The sequence below is a fragment of the Psammomys obesus genome, unplaced genomic scaffold (genome assembly GCF_907164565.1).
Source record: "Psammomys obesus unplaced genomic scaffold, mPsaObe1.curated_primary_1811, whole genome shotgun sequence".
Taxonomy (NCBI): domain Eukaryota; kingdom Metazoa; phylum Chordata; class Mammalia; order Rodentia; family Muridae; genus Psammomys; species Psammomys obesus.
The window spans coordinates 7,970,328-7,982,059 of record NW_026590699.1 but is presented as its reverse complement, the minus strand read 5'-3'; the positions used below and the strand labels follow the sequence as shown (position 1 = coordinate 7,982,059).

The 11,732-nt window shown below is 48.5% G+C and overlaps 1 protein-coding gene across 2 annotated transcripts in view; it reads left to right on the top strand.

Annotated features, from left to right (window-relative positions):
* Positions 1 to 11,732, top strand: part of Myo16 (myosin XVI) — a 449,864-nt gene that overhangs the window by 372,365 nt on the left and 65,767 nt on the right. For both annotated transcript variants that reach the window (XM_055608467.1, XM_055608466.1), the window contains 2 exons: positions 4,492 to 4,720; positions 6,311 to 6,576. In XM_055608467.1, the coding sequence (XP_055464442.1) occupies positions 4,492 to 4,720; positions 6,311 to 6,576 (495 nt within the window). The remainder of the gene's footprint in view (positions 1 to 4,491; positions 4,721 to 6,310; positions 6,577 to 11,732) is intronic.

Sequence of the window (11,732 nt, the reverse complement as noted above, 5' to 3'; positions counted from 1 at the left end):
GTGTGTGTGTGTGTGTGTGTGTGTGTGTGTGTGTGTGTGTGTGTGTGCAGGATCTCTCTTGTGCAGACATGGAAGACAGAGGTCAATACTGAATACTGAATAGCTTCCATTATTGCTTTCCACCTTGATTTTTGAGACAGGGCCTCTCACTAACCCTGGAACTCACTCAGTTGGCTAAGATGGCTGAGCAGCCCCAGGTGTTACCCGTCTACTCTCTGGCCCCCAGCCCTCTAAGCTCCAGTGCTGGACCATAGGTGTGTGCCCTTCAAACAGCCTTTTCACATGAAAATGTGCTGTCTAAACTCAGGTCTGTATGCCTTTCTAGCAAGCACACTACCCACTGGACAATCCTTCCAGCCCCCTTTCAATAAGCTTTTTATGAATTCAATAGTTTGATTCATTATAGAAGGAAAAATTAGTCCTTATGCCAAATTTAGTGGGACATAATGAGCACAGGTCTCAGATATGTTTGAAAATTTCTCAAACCAGAAAACCTGCTAGAAACATCCTATGAGCTACCCTCTGTTCCATCATATTTTTCCTGTGTGGGTCCTGTTTTGCTGTGGCCTTGTGAGAAATTTCCGGTGGGTCCCCTTGGTCCCTGATGATAAAAATGGTCTTGCTGTATGGATAATTTAACACATCCAGTGTAATTCTTGGCCAAAGGTCAGAACCATGTTCCAAGTAGCATCCTTTCGGCCACTTCAGGCCTGGCCTTACAGGACAGTCTATGAGAGAGAGATTACGGTCCTGTTCTCTGTGTCTTGGGTGCCTCTGGATTGTGCTGGGTCAAGAGGAGAGGGAGGAGAGAGAGGGGAAAGGGAAAAGGAGGAGAAAGGAGGGATTGAAGAAGAAGGAGGAAGGGGAGAAGGAGGGAGTGGAGAAGGGGAAGGAGGAAGAGGAGGGGGAGGAGGAAGAGGGGAAAAGAAGCAAGAGGAGGAGGGAGAAGAAGAAGAGAGGAGAGGAGAAAAAGGAAAATGGAGAAGCAAAAGAAAGAGGGAAGGAGGAGGGGAGGAGAGGGAGGAAGAGGGAAAGAGAGAAGCAAGAGGAGGAGGGAAGAAGGAGGAGGCAGGGAGGGGGAGAGAAGGAAAAGGAGAAGGGAAGAGGAGGAAGGAGGAGGCAGAAGGAGGCAGGGGGAAAAGGGGAGAGAAAGAGGAGGAGGCAAAAGGAGGAGGAGGCGGGGGGGGGGAAGGTGTCAGCAAGGACTGCAGGGACATTTTGTGACCCAGCACTGGTATTCTTGGCTGGAACAGATTCAAAATGCTCTTTACAGGTCCCAAAGCATTTCTCTGCTTCTATGTACTCGCTGATAGCAGTTCTATGGTCAGCACCCTGTCAGCCCTTCTCCCAGCAGACACCTCCTCCTTGAAAACCACCCTGCCCTGGAGAAAGAGACAGGCAGACACCTCCTCAGGTACCACATGTCCTGTTGGTCACAGCTGTGGCTTCAGAGCCCTGCAGGCTGCTGTGTCCACCCAGTTTCAGCAGCCGCAAGGCAAGCTCTCAGGCTAACCTCTTGATGCCATTTATGCAGCCTAGGACAGGAGTAGCCTTGGCTGAGGAGGCCATCGCCAGCTCGTGGTTCTGAGTCCTCTTCTCTCTGGGGACCCCTGTGGCTTCATCCATGCAGGGGAGATGCTGGCTGCTGGCGGGGACTGCTTGGAACCTCAGCCAGCCCCACTCCAGGTGGCCCCTGCACCCCTGCCTGACCTGGAGGCTGGCTGGAAACCTGGCCTCGGCTCCACCCCACACTGACTGAATCCAAACTTGGCTCCAGCCACAGCTGAATCTGGGTCAGGAAGAGCCCATTTAACACAGTGCTATGTGTGAACAGAGTGGGGCACCCCAGTGCTCCTGGGAAATATCCTTAAATATAATGAGAGGAATCGGTGCCCCCTGATCCACATGATACCCACCCACTGGAAAATTCTCCTCTGGTTAGCCCCACAGACTAAGTTGCTTCAGCAACCAACATGAAGCAGGGGATGAGCTGAACTCTGCTGGCTCTCCTTTCTGAAGATAACAATGGAGCACAGCCTTGAGAACGACATCAAGATAAAAACCATAATTTCATTTTGAATAAATGAAATAATGGACACCAAAAAGAAAGACACTTTGGAAACCACAGGCTTTTGAATGTGAGCATTAGTTACTGGCTTTTATTTCCTCCTCCCCTGGAACTAATATTAAATTCACTCAAAATGTATGTAATCTGGATACATTTCCATTTTTCAATTTCATTTTTGGTTGTTAGTAAATTTTTGGAGAAAAGAAAAATCTGAAGAAAAGTAAAATTTAAATGCAAACTGTATGCGATCAGCCAGTGGCCTTGGTAAGAGAGGCAGGCTTTAAAACTGTGAACAAAGAAATCTCGCTGCCCATTTCCAGCAGGCTGTGTGTGTGTGTGTGTGTGTGTGTGTGTGTGAGAGAGAGAGAGAGAGAGAGAGATCCTTTGTTGAGAATTATAGTTTTCAGCAAGCAACAACTTTATTACAGAATTCTAGAAGGCTGCCAATAGGAAAGGGTGAGGCAACGGACTGGTCTGCCTTGGGACAGCAGGTTCCCTGAGTGGGCAGGTGTGTCCTGACAAGTTTCACGTTTGCTCTCCATGTTAGTCTGCCCTTTATTTCAAGAGCTTAATCCTCCTATGTTTCCACCTTTGCCTTTAGAGGCCAGTGACTGTTTTTTGTCCGATGCAAGAAGAAAAGTAGCAGCCTATATCCCATCTCCAGCCCCCTTCAGTGTGTCCATCACACATCTAGTGCTTCTTCACCGTATTATGGATTTCTCCTTCCTGAAAGTCTGGCCTACCTTTCACTGCTATTTTTTTGGTTGCTTATAGGCTAGTTCAACACAGCTGTCTTACAGGGAACTTGATGCAATTGTATTCCAAAGTAACTTTCCAGTTAGCTTACCATCTGGATTTAAAGGGAGAACTAAAGCCTTACGCCAAACACTGTCTAACTTCACGGCACCTTGAGCATCCACACATGTGCTGTCTCTGGGCGGCGATGGGGGGTGTCTCACACAGTGAGTTCCCTCTGACATTGCCTGTCTTTTTCTCCACAGTTAGCTCTAATCTGAGGCATCTGAAGCTTGAGGGGTGGGATCTCGGAGCTGAGAGGCTCCTGTCAGAAGTCAGCAGTCTGTGGCTGCCCCCAGCATCTGCAGGGGCTGGCCTGGCACCTGCCTTGCCCACACCCCCTTCTCAGAAGGCAGCCTGCTCCATTTCCACCCCATGCTAATTGTTAGCAAGTTCTTTCATCTATTGATCGCAGCATCTTTCCATGTGACTTCCCCTGTTGCTGATCTTTACCCCCTGGAGGGCCACAAATCACATCTAGAGGACTGCAGGAGGATGGAGCTGCCTCACAGGCACAGAAGCTCCCAACCCAGGCTCTGCCCTTGCTTGTGTTTACTGGAAGTGAAAGGAATGCCATTATCATTGTGACCAACACACAATACCGTTAGAAATGGCATAGTTGAGTATCTGAGGTGGCCAAGTGCCTTTAGGTCCTGCTTTCTTTTTCTCTTCAATAAAATCCCTGCTGATCAAGTATCTGTTTCACTGCGTTTTTAGATAACTGTTCCCCAGATTTTATGCATTTTTCTAGAGCAGCACTCTTAGACACAGGAAGGGTACATTTCCTATTGTTTCTGTAAAACCTCTGTAGCTGTCAAGGCAGTCAATCTCTAGGAGTTATATCAAAACCCTAGAAGCATCATGAACAAGTGCTTTAAAAAAAAAACAAATTCAGGGAGCCTTGAGTGTTTCTGGAATGACCAGGAATCACGAAAGACTCTTGGGGTACCCCAAAATGGCTTGGGCATGGCAGGGAGACACACCCAGGGTCTTTCTTATTGATTTGATCCAGGCCACGGCTACTGAGGTCAGCTCATGTTACAAACAGAAAACCAAAGGATGGAGGTGGCTCTTAAGAATTTTGTATAGCACACCTCATTCTGGGAAAGAAGCATTGATCATTCTATCTTAGCTATTCCCTTCACTGTGATAAAACACCGCAACAGAAGCAGCTTACGGGTATGTTCCACAGGGAGGCAGTCCGTGTTGGTGAGGAAGCACAGTGATAAGACGGGGCTGGCTAATCACACTGCATCCACACCCAAGAGGCAGAGGGTGAACAGGAGTGGGGCTGGCCTGGGAAATCTTAGAACAGAACCGCAGTGACTGACTTCCTCCAGCCATGGTCAGCCTCTTAAAGGTTCCCCAGCCTTTCAGATGGCACCGCCACCTGGAGGCCACGTCTTCAAACTCGAGAGACTAGGGGGGACATTTCACACTAAACCACAACACTTCCCAATTTGAAACTGGGATGTTCTAGCAAATCCTTGTTCTGGTTTGAGTGTGTTAATTTTTGCTTGCTCTGTGTGTGTGTGTGTGTGTGTGTGTGTGTGTGTGTGTGTGTGTGTGTCTTGCTCTCTCCTTTTAGATCTGCCCACTGACCTTTTGTGTTGTGTTCTTTTCTGAAGTTATAAGAGGATTTCTGGCACGCCGGCATTTACTGAAGATAATAAGTGTCAAACAGCAGGAGGTCACATCCATCAAGAGCTTTTTGCAGAGCACAGAGGACATGGCACTGAAAACCTATGATGCCTTGGTCATTCAGAATGCTTCCGACATTGCCCGGGAACATGACAGGCTCCGGAAGGAGGTCCATGCTACTTACCATAGGAGCAAGCAAGAGGATGGAACCAAGAGGTAAGAAAGATCTATTACCTTAATTACCGTCGACACAGGCTTCTGGGAGTCAGGGCTTCTGACAGCCCCAAGAGGAAGCTCTTGAACAGAGACCATCGGGAACAGGCCTGCAGGAGGCTTGCCTCCATACCCCAGCCATCTCAGGGTGGCTTCTTCTGGCAGGGCTCTTCATGAACAGCAATCCCCACCTGTAAGTCTAGTCTTGTAAAATGACGTTGTGTCATTAGCCACGTGGTGTCACTTAAGCCTCACTCCAGGCTCTGAGCTAGCAAAATCAGTGAGCAAGACCTTTACCATGCTTGTGCAAGGGCAAGGCATGTAAGGCTAGCTAACAGAAACTTCTGGAAATCTGTCCAAAGAATTCAGGCACTGCTTTGAAAACATACAAATAGTGAACACCTTTATACGAGGTGCACGCCCTGGGAGGGCAAAACCCGGGCTCCTCACATACGCATTGGTGTCTAAGCAGTTGTGTTTCTAAAGGCCTCGGGAAGCTTCCATTTCTGAAAATGACTCTCTTTTGCCACCACTGCCTGTGTCAAATAATTCTGTTGTTGGTGGTGGTGTTAATGGAAATGGCTATGTGTCTTTGCTAATTACCTTCCATATCTTAGCGATTAAGTACTGGAAAAAATTCTTTGTACCGAAACTGTAGTTAAGCATTACAGGGAACAGCTTATTCACTGAGTAGCCCTGCTCTCCCCTCGGTGACTTTACTTTCTACATGGGCAGCCGGCTCTCGGGTTGCTGGTTTCCAGCCGTGTGGATGCTCTGACACACACAGATACAATTATGAAACAAATGAGAAGAGGTTCCTTGTGAAGGCTCAGCAGGGCCACACATGAAAACCCTCACGTGCGAAGGCAAAATGAAAAAAAAAAAAAATTAAGGCAAGACAACTACTCCTTTCCAGTAGCTTCCCAAATCATACTTACTATTTTCCCTACTGGAGCTAAACAGTCACTCCAATTTCTCAATTCGATTATGTGTTTCATTTGCCTGATATAAACTTAAGGGAAGGAGCATTTGTCTGTTATCTGTTGATCCCAGCAGTTCGCTCAGCACCAGGCAACTGTGCAGAGACACAGAAAGAATAATAATTCGGTATGTAATTAGTAATTGCTGGCGAGAGTGGATGGAGAGAGAGAGGGGCAAGCTGCACATTTCCTGTGCTCAGTGTGTGCTCCGCTGTCTTCCTGCTAGGGGAGACGGCAATGAGCTCCCCGCACCGGCCGCAGCACTGACTCTCTGTTAAGATGGAGTTCTCAGAAATTAACATTCAGAATGAAATTCTGCCTTTTTCATTTGCTTAAGAATCAGACTGTGAAAAATTCATTCTGGGACTGGCTGATGGGAGACGTGAAACTGGCGTGTTGCTGGGGGAATACTGAAAAGCAGCCATGATGGACATCCGCAGTGCTCCGTCAGGGGCCAGTGGGGCCTGGGCTGCCCTCCCACAGATTTCCCAGCAAGGCCAGCCACGTAGACTCCGCCAAGGCACTGTCTTTGTGTCAGGGGAACGGGGTCATCCCTGTCACCTGAATGCCCAGCCTCTGTGCTCTGGGGCTTTGTGTTCTGTTTTCTCCTAAGAGCCGAAGACCAAGGAGGATCCTGGTATGTCCACCCCGGTGTTCCCGTGCCCATGGCAGTGGACAGCCTGGCCCAGGCTCTTGCTGGACCTTCCATCCGGTCACCCTCACTGCACTCTGTGTTCAGCGTGGATGACAGCGCTGGCCTCCCTTCACCACGGAAACAGCCTCCACCCAAGCCAAAGAGGGACCCCAACACCCGGCTGAGCGCCTCGTATGAGGCTGTGAGCGCCTGCCTTTCAGCCGCCAAGGATGCCGCCAGTGAAGGTTAGCCACAGGGGACAAGTGCTGTTCTCAGGGCTCACTCATGTGCCGGGCTCCGGCCTGAAAGCACCGTGGCACCGTTGTGGCCCTAATATATTTTTAATAGAAATAAATCCAATTGTTGGCTTGCCAGCAGCTTTTTAATCATTAAATATAAATAATATTCAAATCCTTAAGCCTCTTAGGGGAAAGCTACTTATGTGTCATTCCCTTCACTCCGGGCCCACCTCTGCACTGAATTAGCAGCCTCAAAGCCAGAGCAGTTCTCAAAGTTGGTTGCTGCTTCATATGAATTTTCACTAATTAAAAGGTAGAAACATTCGCCAGCCTTTCCTGATCATGATCTAATTAAAATTTAAGCCCACTTTTTTTTAACGTTATGAGTGAAATGATAGATATAGAGAAGAACTTCCGCAAAGTTCAGCTCGCATAACTTTTAAGACAAGATGGCAAAGGGCTCTGTATTGAGGGGTCAAGAAACAGTTATGCGGTTACTCACCATCAACGCTCAAAGATCCATGCACCATGAGTGCTCGCCGGTGACTGGCCCTAGAACTGGAAAAACAAAGGAAGGACTTCGGAACAGGACACTCACAAGTGGAGTAGATTCCAGATGAGTGTGCAGAGATGGAGCCTGTGCTGGGTGGCCACCACATGTGTGCATGTGTCCTTCATGGAAATGGCGTGAGCCTTCTCGTGGGGAATGGCCAGTGGTAAACATGTCAGCTCGTGGTGGTTTTAGCCACAGACCACTGTTGTGGAGAGGGTGGGCGGAAGTGTCCGGTAAGTGGGCAAAGAGTCTAGAGCAGGTGGCTGAGCAGATCCCACTAGAACACTATCTGAATATGACAGGACGATGAATGATCTCAATAGCTAAGTGATCTGATGGTACAGAAATACAGCACAACAACCAATCCAGTCTAGAGAAAGATCCAGCCTTCTGACCTCTGACAGACACCTAGAACAGCAGCAGCATCTGAGAGCTCTTCAAAGTGCCTCTGAGAGGAGGCGCCTAGTCTTACTGAAACTTGGTAGGGTAGGTTTGGTTAATATCCACGGGAGGCCTGCCCTTTTCTGAACAGAAATGAAGGAGTAATGGAGGGAGAGGGGCAGAGGGGAGGTGCGGAGAGTGACTGGGAGGAGAGGAGGAAGGAGAAACTGAGGTCCAGATTAAAAAATAAGAATATAATGGAGCTGAGGAAAAAAAAAAGAAGAATAAGAGCACTGGAGAGATGTCTCAACAGTTAAGAGCACTGGCTATTCTTCCAAGGACAAAGGTTTGGTTCCCAGAACTCGCATCCATCTGTAACTCCAGTTCTAGGAGATCAGACGCTCTTTCTTGACCTGGGGCACCAGGCAAGCATGTGGTATACATACATGCATTCAGGCAAACACTCACTGCCACATATAAATTTTAACTCAAGACTAAAGGCTGCTGTTTTGACACCCTGGCTGTGTTACAGAAACGTTAGGAGGTGACGTGGAGAAGCTCATGTGTCCTCCATCTGCAGGGTAGACGGTCTAGGGCAAGATGCAAGACCTACACAAAAGAGAGCAGTGGGGGTGGGCAGCAATGTCAAGGGTCTGGATGCAGGGTGAGTTAGAACTGGGCCTGTGAGAAGTAGCTTCCCGTCAGCACAAGCCCGAGGCAGGCCAGGGCATGCTGGTACAACGTGCCCTCAGTGCAGCCGCTGTAGTGTCTCCACCCCAGCTCTAGGAGGGGTCTCAGAAGGGGTGAGTGCACCAGGAAAAAGGATGTCTGAGCAGTGTGGGCAGTGAGATGGGGTGGTGATAACCAGAGACTTGAAGGAGACCAAAGTCCCCAAACTATGGCCTGAGAGTGAACACTACAGTCTGAGAAGCCCAGCCCCATTTCTCTCTGCACCCAGCAAGCAGGCTCCGTCAACTCCCTGCACAGGCCTCAGATGGTCTTGTGAGGCCCAATTCAACGTCCCCAAGCTCATGAGTATACTAGAAGGGCACTGTTCTGTGGGCAAGAGGCCAGAAATCAGATAGATGTGAATAGAGAGAAAACATTGAGAAAGTGTGAGTGCAGAATGGACCCATGGCCTGTGCTGGAGGCAGACAAATAAACAGTTACAAAAATCCAAGAGGCAGAACACACAGGTGAGACTGGAAACCGGGGGCTCTTAAACAGACCCTCAGGGACTCTCCTTACCCTCTTCTTGTCTTTACATCTCCTCATGGATCCTATCTTATCTTCAGAGATAATAGGACCAGATTGTGGTCATGTGGATGAATACTTAGATGCCTAGGAACCCCAAAGGGGTTGTGTGTGAAAATCTTTCTCTCCTACAGAGCTTAGGGCATGTTGACCGTGACTTCAGGATCGCTGAAGTAGGAGTGAGTGGCGTCTCTGAGCTCCTGAGACTGGAAATGCAGCATGGCTCCTGGCTTCAGTCAGACACCAAACCTTGGCCCAATGTTCCACCCTGGGACCAGGGTTGTCTGGGGGCTTTGTTTCATTGGCATTGTTGAGTACTTGTAACTATTTCATAAGTGAACTCGGAAACTAAAAAAGGAAAACTCTCGACATAAGAAAATTTTAGTTGTCCTTACATCTGTACCTGCAAATAAGCCGATCACGTGTACACCCCGAAATAGCCACGAGACCAAATTAGATGCCAATACTCTAACTGTGGCCTCCCTAATTTTAGCTTATGAAGAATGAAGACTCCTAGCCCCAGCCCACAGAGACTTCAAATTAATATTCCGAGGGCGCAGCAGGAAGCTCTGCTCCCTGCAGGATCACTGCCTTACTCCAGGCAAGGCACCCACTGAGGCTCCAGCCATACTCGTAGGAGCACTATCTGGCTCCCATAAGTATTTCCGATGATCTTGCTAAGTAGCTGGAAGAAAAGGGGAATGCTTACCGACACTAGGGGCCTTCTTCTCAGTATTTTCCATCCTTACAGCAGCCTGTGACAAATCATCACAGCCCTGTGCAGGTGAGGCAACTGAGTCAGAGAGCAGGGTGTGACATGCCCTTGTCATTCTTGCTCTGATTTGAACCCTCTTTCTTGGCTGCCTCATCTAACAGGCTCTTCATCATTTAATACAAAAGATGTTACCTCTGAGGCACGCCTGGAGGGGAGCTACGGTCACTTCCAGGCGTTGCTTAGCAACCCACCCAAACAGTGATTTAAAGAAGATGATGGCTGTTGCTGTCTCTCAGGCTCTGGTTCTCAGAGGACATGGACTGTTGGGTGGTTCCCATTCAAGGTCCTGCAGGAAGCTGGCTACAATGATCTGGAAGGAGGTCACAGGAGACATGAAGTATTGCTTCTGCCTCATCTACCCACCAGGACAGTCCTGGCACCCTGTCCGGGTTTTGGAAAGGAAATAAGCATTCAGTCACTTGACAAGGCTGAATATAAACTCTGTGGCAAATGTTTTGGAAAATGCAGTAGGCTTCAGTCCACTGTGAAATCAATAATTCATTCTATCCTCATAGAGTCGAATAGATGACACTAGAGCCACCATTTCCTGAGGTCCCCAAAGTCCCTTCCAACATCCCCCCAAAGCTCCAGGGTTGGGCTGAACTTCCTTAAACAGAGCAGGAGTTCCTGGCCCCCTCAAGGCCATGCTTTTTTCTTCATGTTCATTAGACTTGTGATCTAGTAGACAGTCCATGTATGCCTGACATGCTCCTTCCTGAAATGGGAAGTGAGGTGACACTGGCTCCTCTGTGCATGCTGCTTAGAACAACCATCATCTAGGGTTTCTAGCACCTCTATGGGAACTGAGTCCCGCCGCTAGCCATCATCTTCCTGGGCTCTTATGTTGATGTTCTGGCTCAGGGGCTCCCCTCAGAGCTGGTGTTCTCTCACTGGTGTTTCCTGAACATGAAGTGTTAGGCGCCAGAATCTCTTCTTCAGGCATTGCAGCTGCAATTTTTCGGACGCATAGACACAGCCCCTTTAAAAGCTTTGTGAGCTGCTTATAAATCAATCCCTAACACATCCCATTAGTCAGCAACCACTTCCACGATTCTCCTATCTCAGGTTTCCTTTGCTGTCTGAGGCAACATGTGGAGGGGCTGCTGTGAGGTGTCCTCACTTCTCAGGTGAAGTTGGGGTTCACTCAGCGTGGCTTCTGCTAGAGTAGGAAGCACAGGCAGAAGCCTCACTGCCATGCCCCAGCCTCAGAAGGCAGGATCTTCTCAGGATCACCCTATTAAACTCTCTCTCTCTCTGGGACAGCCACAGGCCCTCCCACTCACAAGCCAGCTGGAGAAGCGCTTTCCACTCCAGATCTGCAGCCTATGCCTGTGAAGTAGCTCCACAGGGGTGTTGGACCACATGGCTTCCTTAGCAGACTGGGGCCGCTATGGGACAGCCCTCTAGTGTTCCCAGTGATGGCTACTTTGTGGTCCCTTCTTTCTTCTACTCTTCTCCACCCTTTAAACCCCCAGACACTAGAAAAGAGAAAAAAGGGGGTAGAAAGGAAGGGAGTCAATGTTGTCATTAGACTACTTTCTGCTGATTAGAGGCAGCAAGCTCACAGAGACAAGTTGATCTCTACCATCACGATATCTAATTTTTTCTTGTTTCTTCTTTACACAAGACTACTTCACAAACCGTTACCAACAACATCCAACAAGAAACCAACATCTAACCATCCACAACACTGCTGGGGCTCTAGTATTTGTATACCCTCTGAAAAGCCCCCAGAATTCCAAATAGCACACAAGTGCAGAAACTGTCTGCAGCTGACAAAATCACACTTCCGCTGGAGCACGAGGCAAATCATAGTCACCTGCTGCAAAACTGCCCCCCAGCCCCACACTGTGATTAAAACAAAAACAATCAGCTGGGCTTGGTGGCACATACCAGTAATCCCAGCCCTCAGGAGGCAGAGGCAGAAGGATCTCTGGGAGTTCTAGGTCAGTCTGGTCTACAAACAAGTCTAGGACAGCCAAGGCTAGTTAGAGAAACACTGTCTTGAAAAAAAAGAAAGAAAGAAAGACAGAAAGAGAGAGAGAGGGAGGGAGGGAGAGAGAGAGAGAGAGAAAGAAAGAAAGAAAGAAAGAAAGAAAGAAAGAAAGAAAGAAAGAAAAAAGGAAAAGAGCATATTCCTATAATATTTCTGTGTGTGTGTGTGTGTGTGTGTGTGTGTGTGTGTGTGTGTGTGTGTGT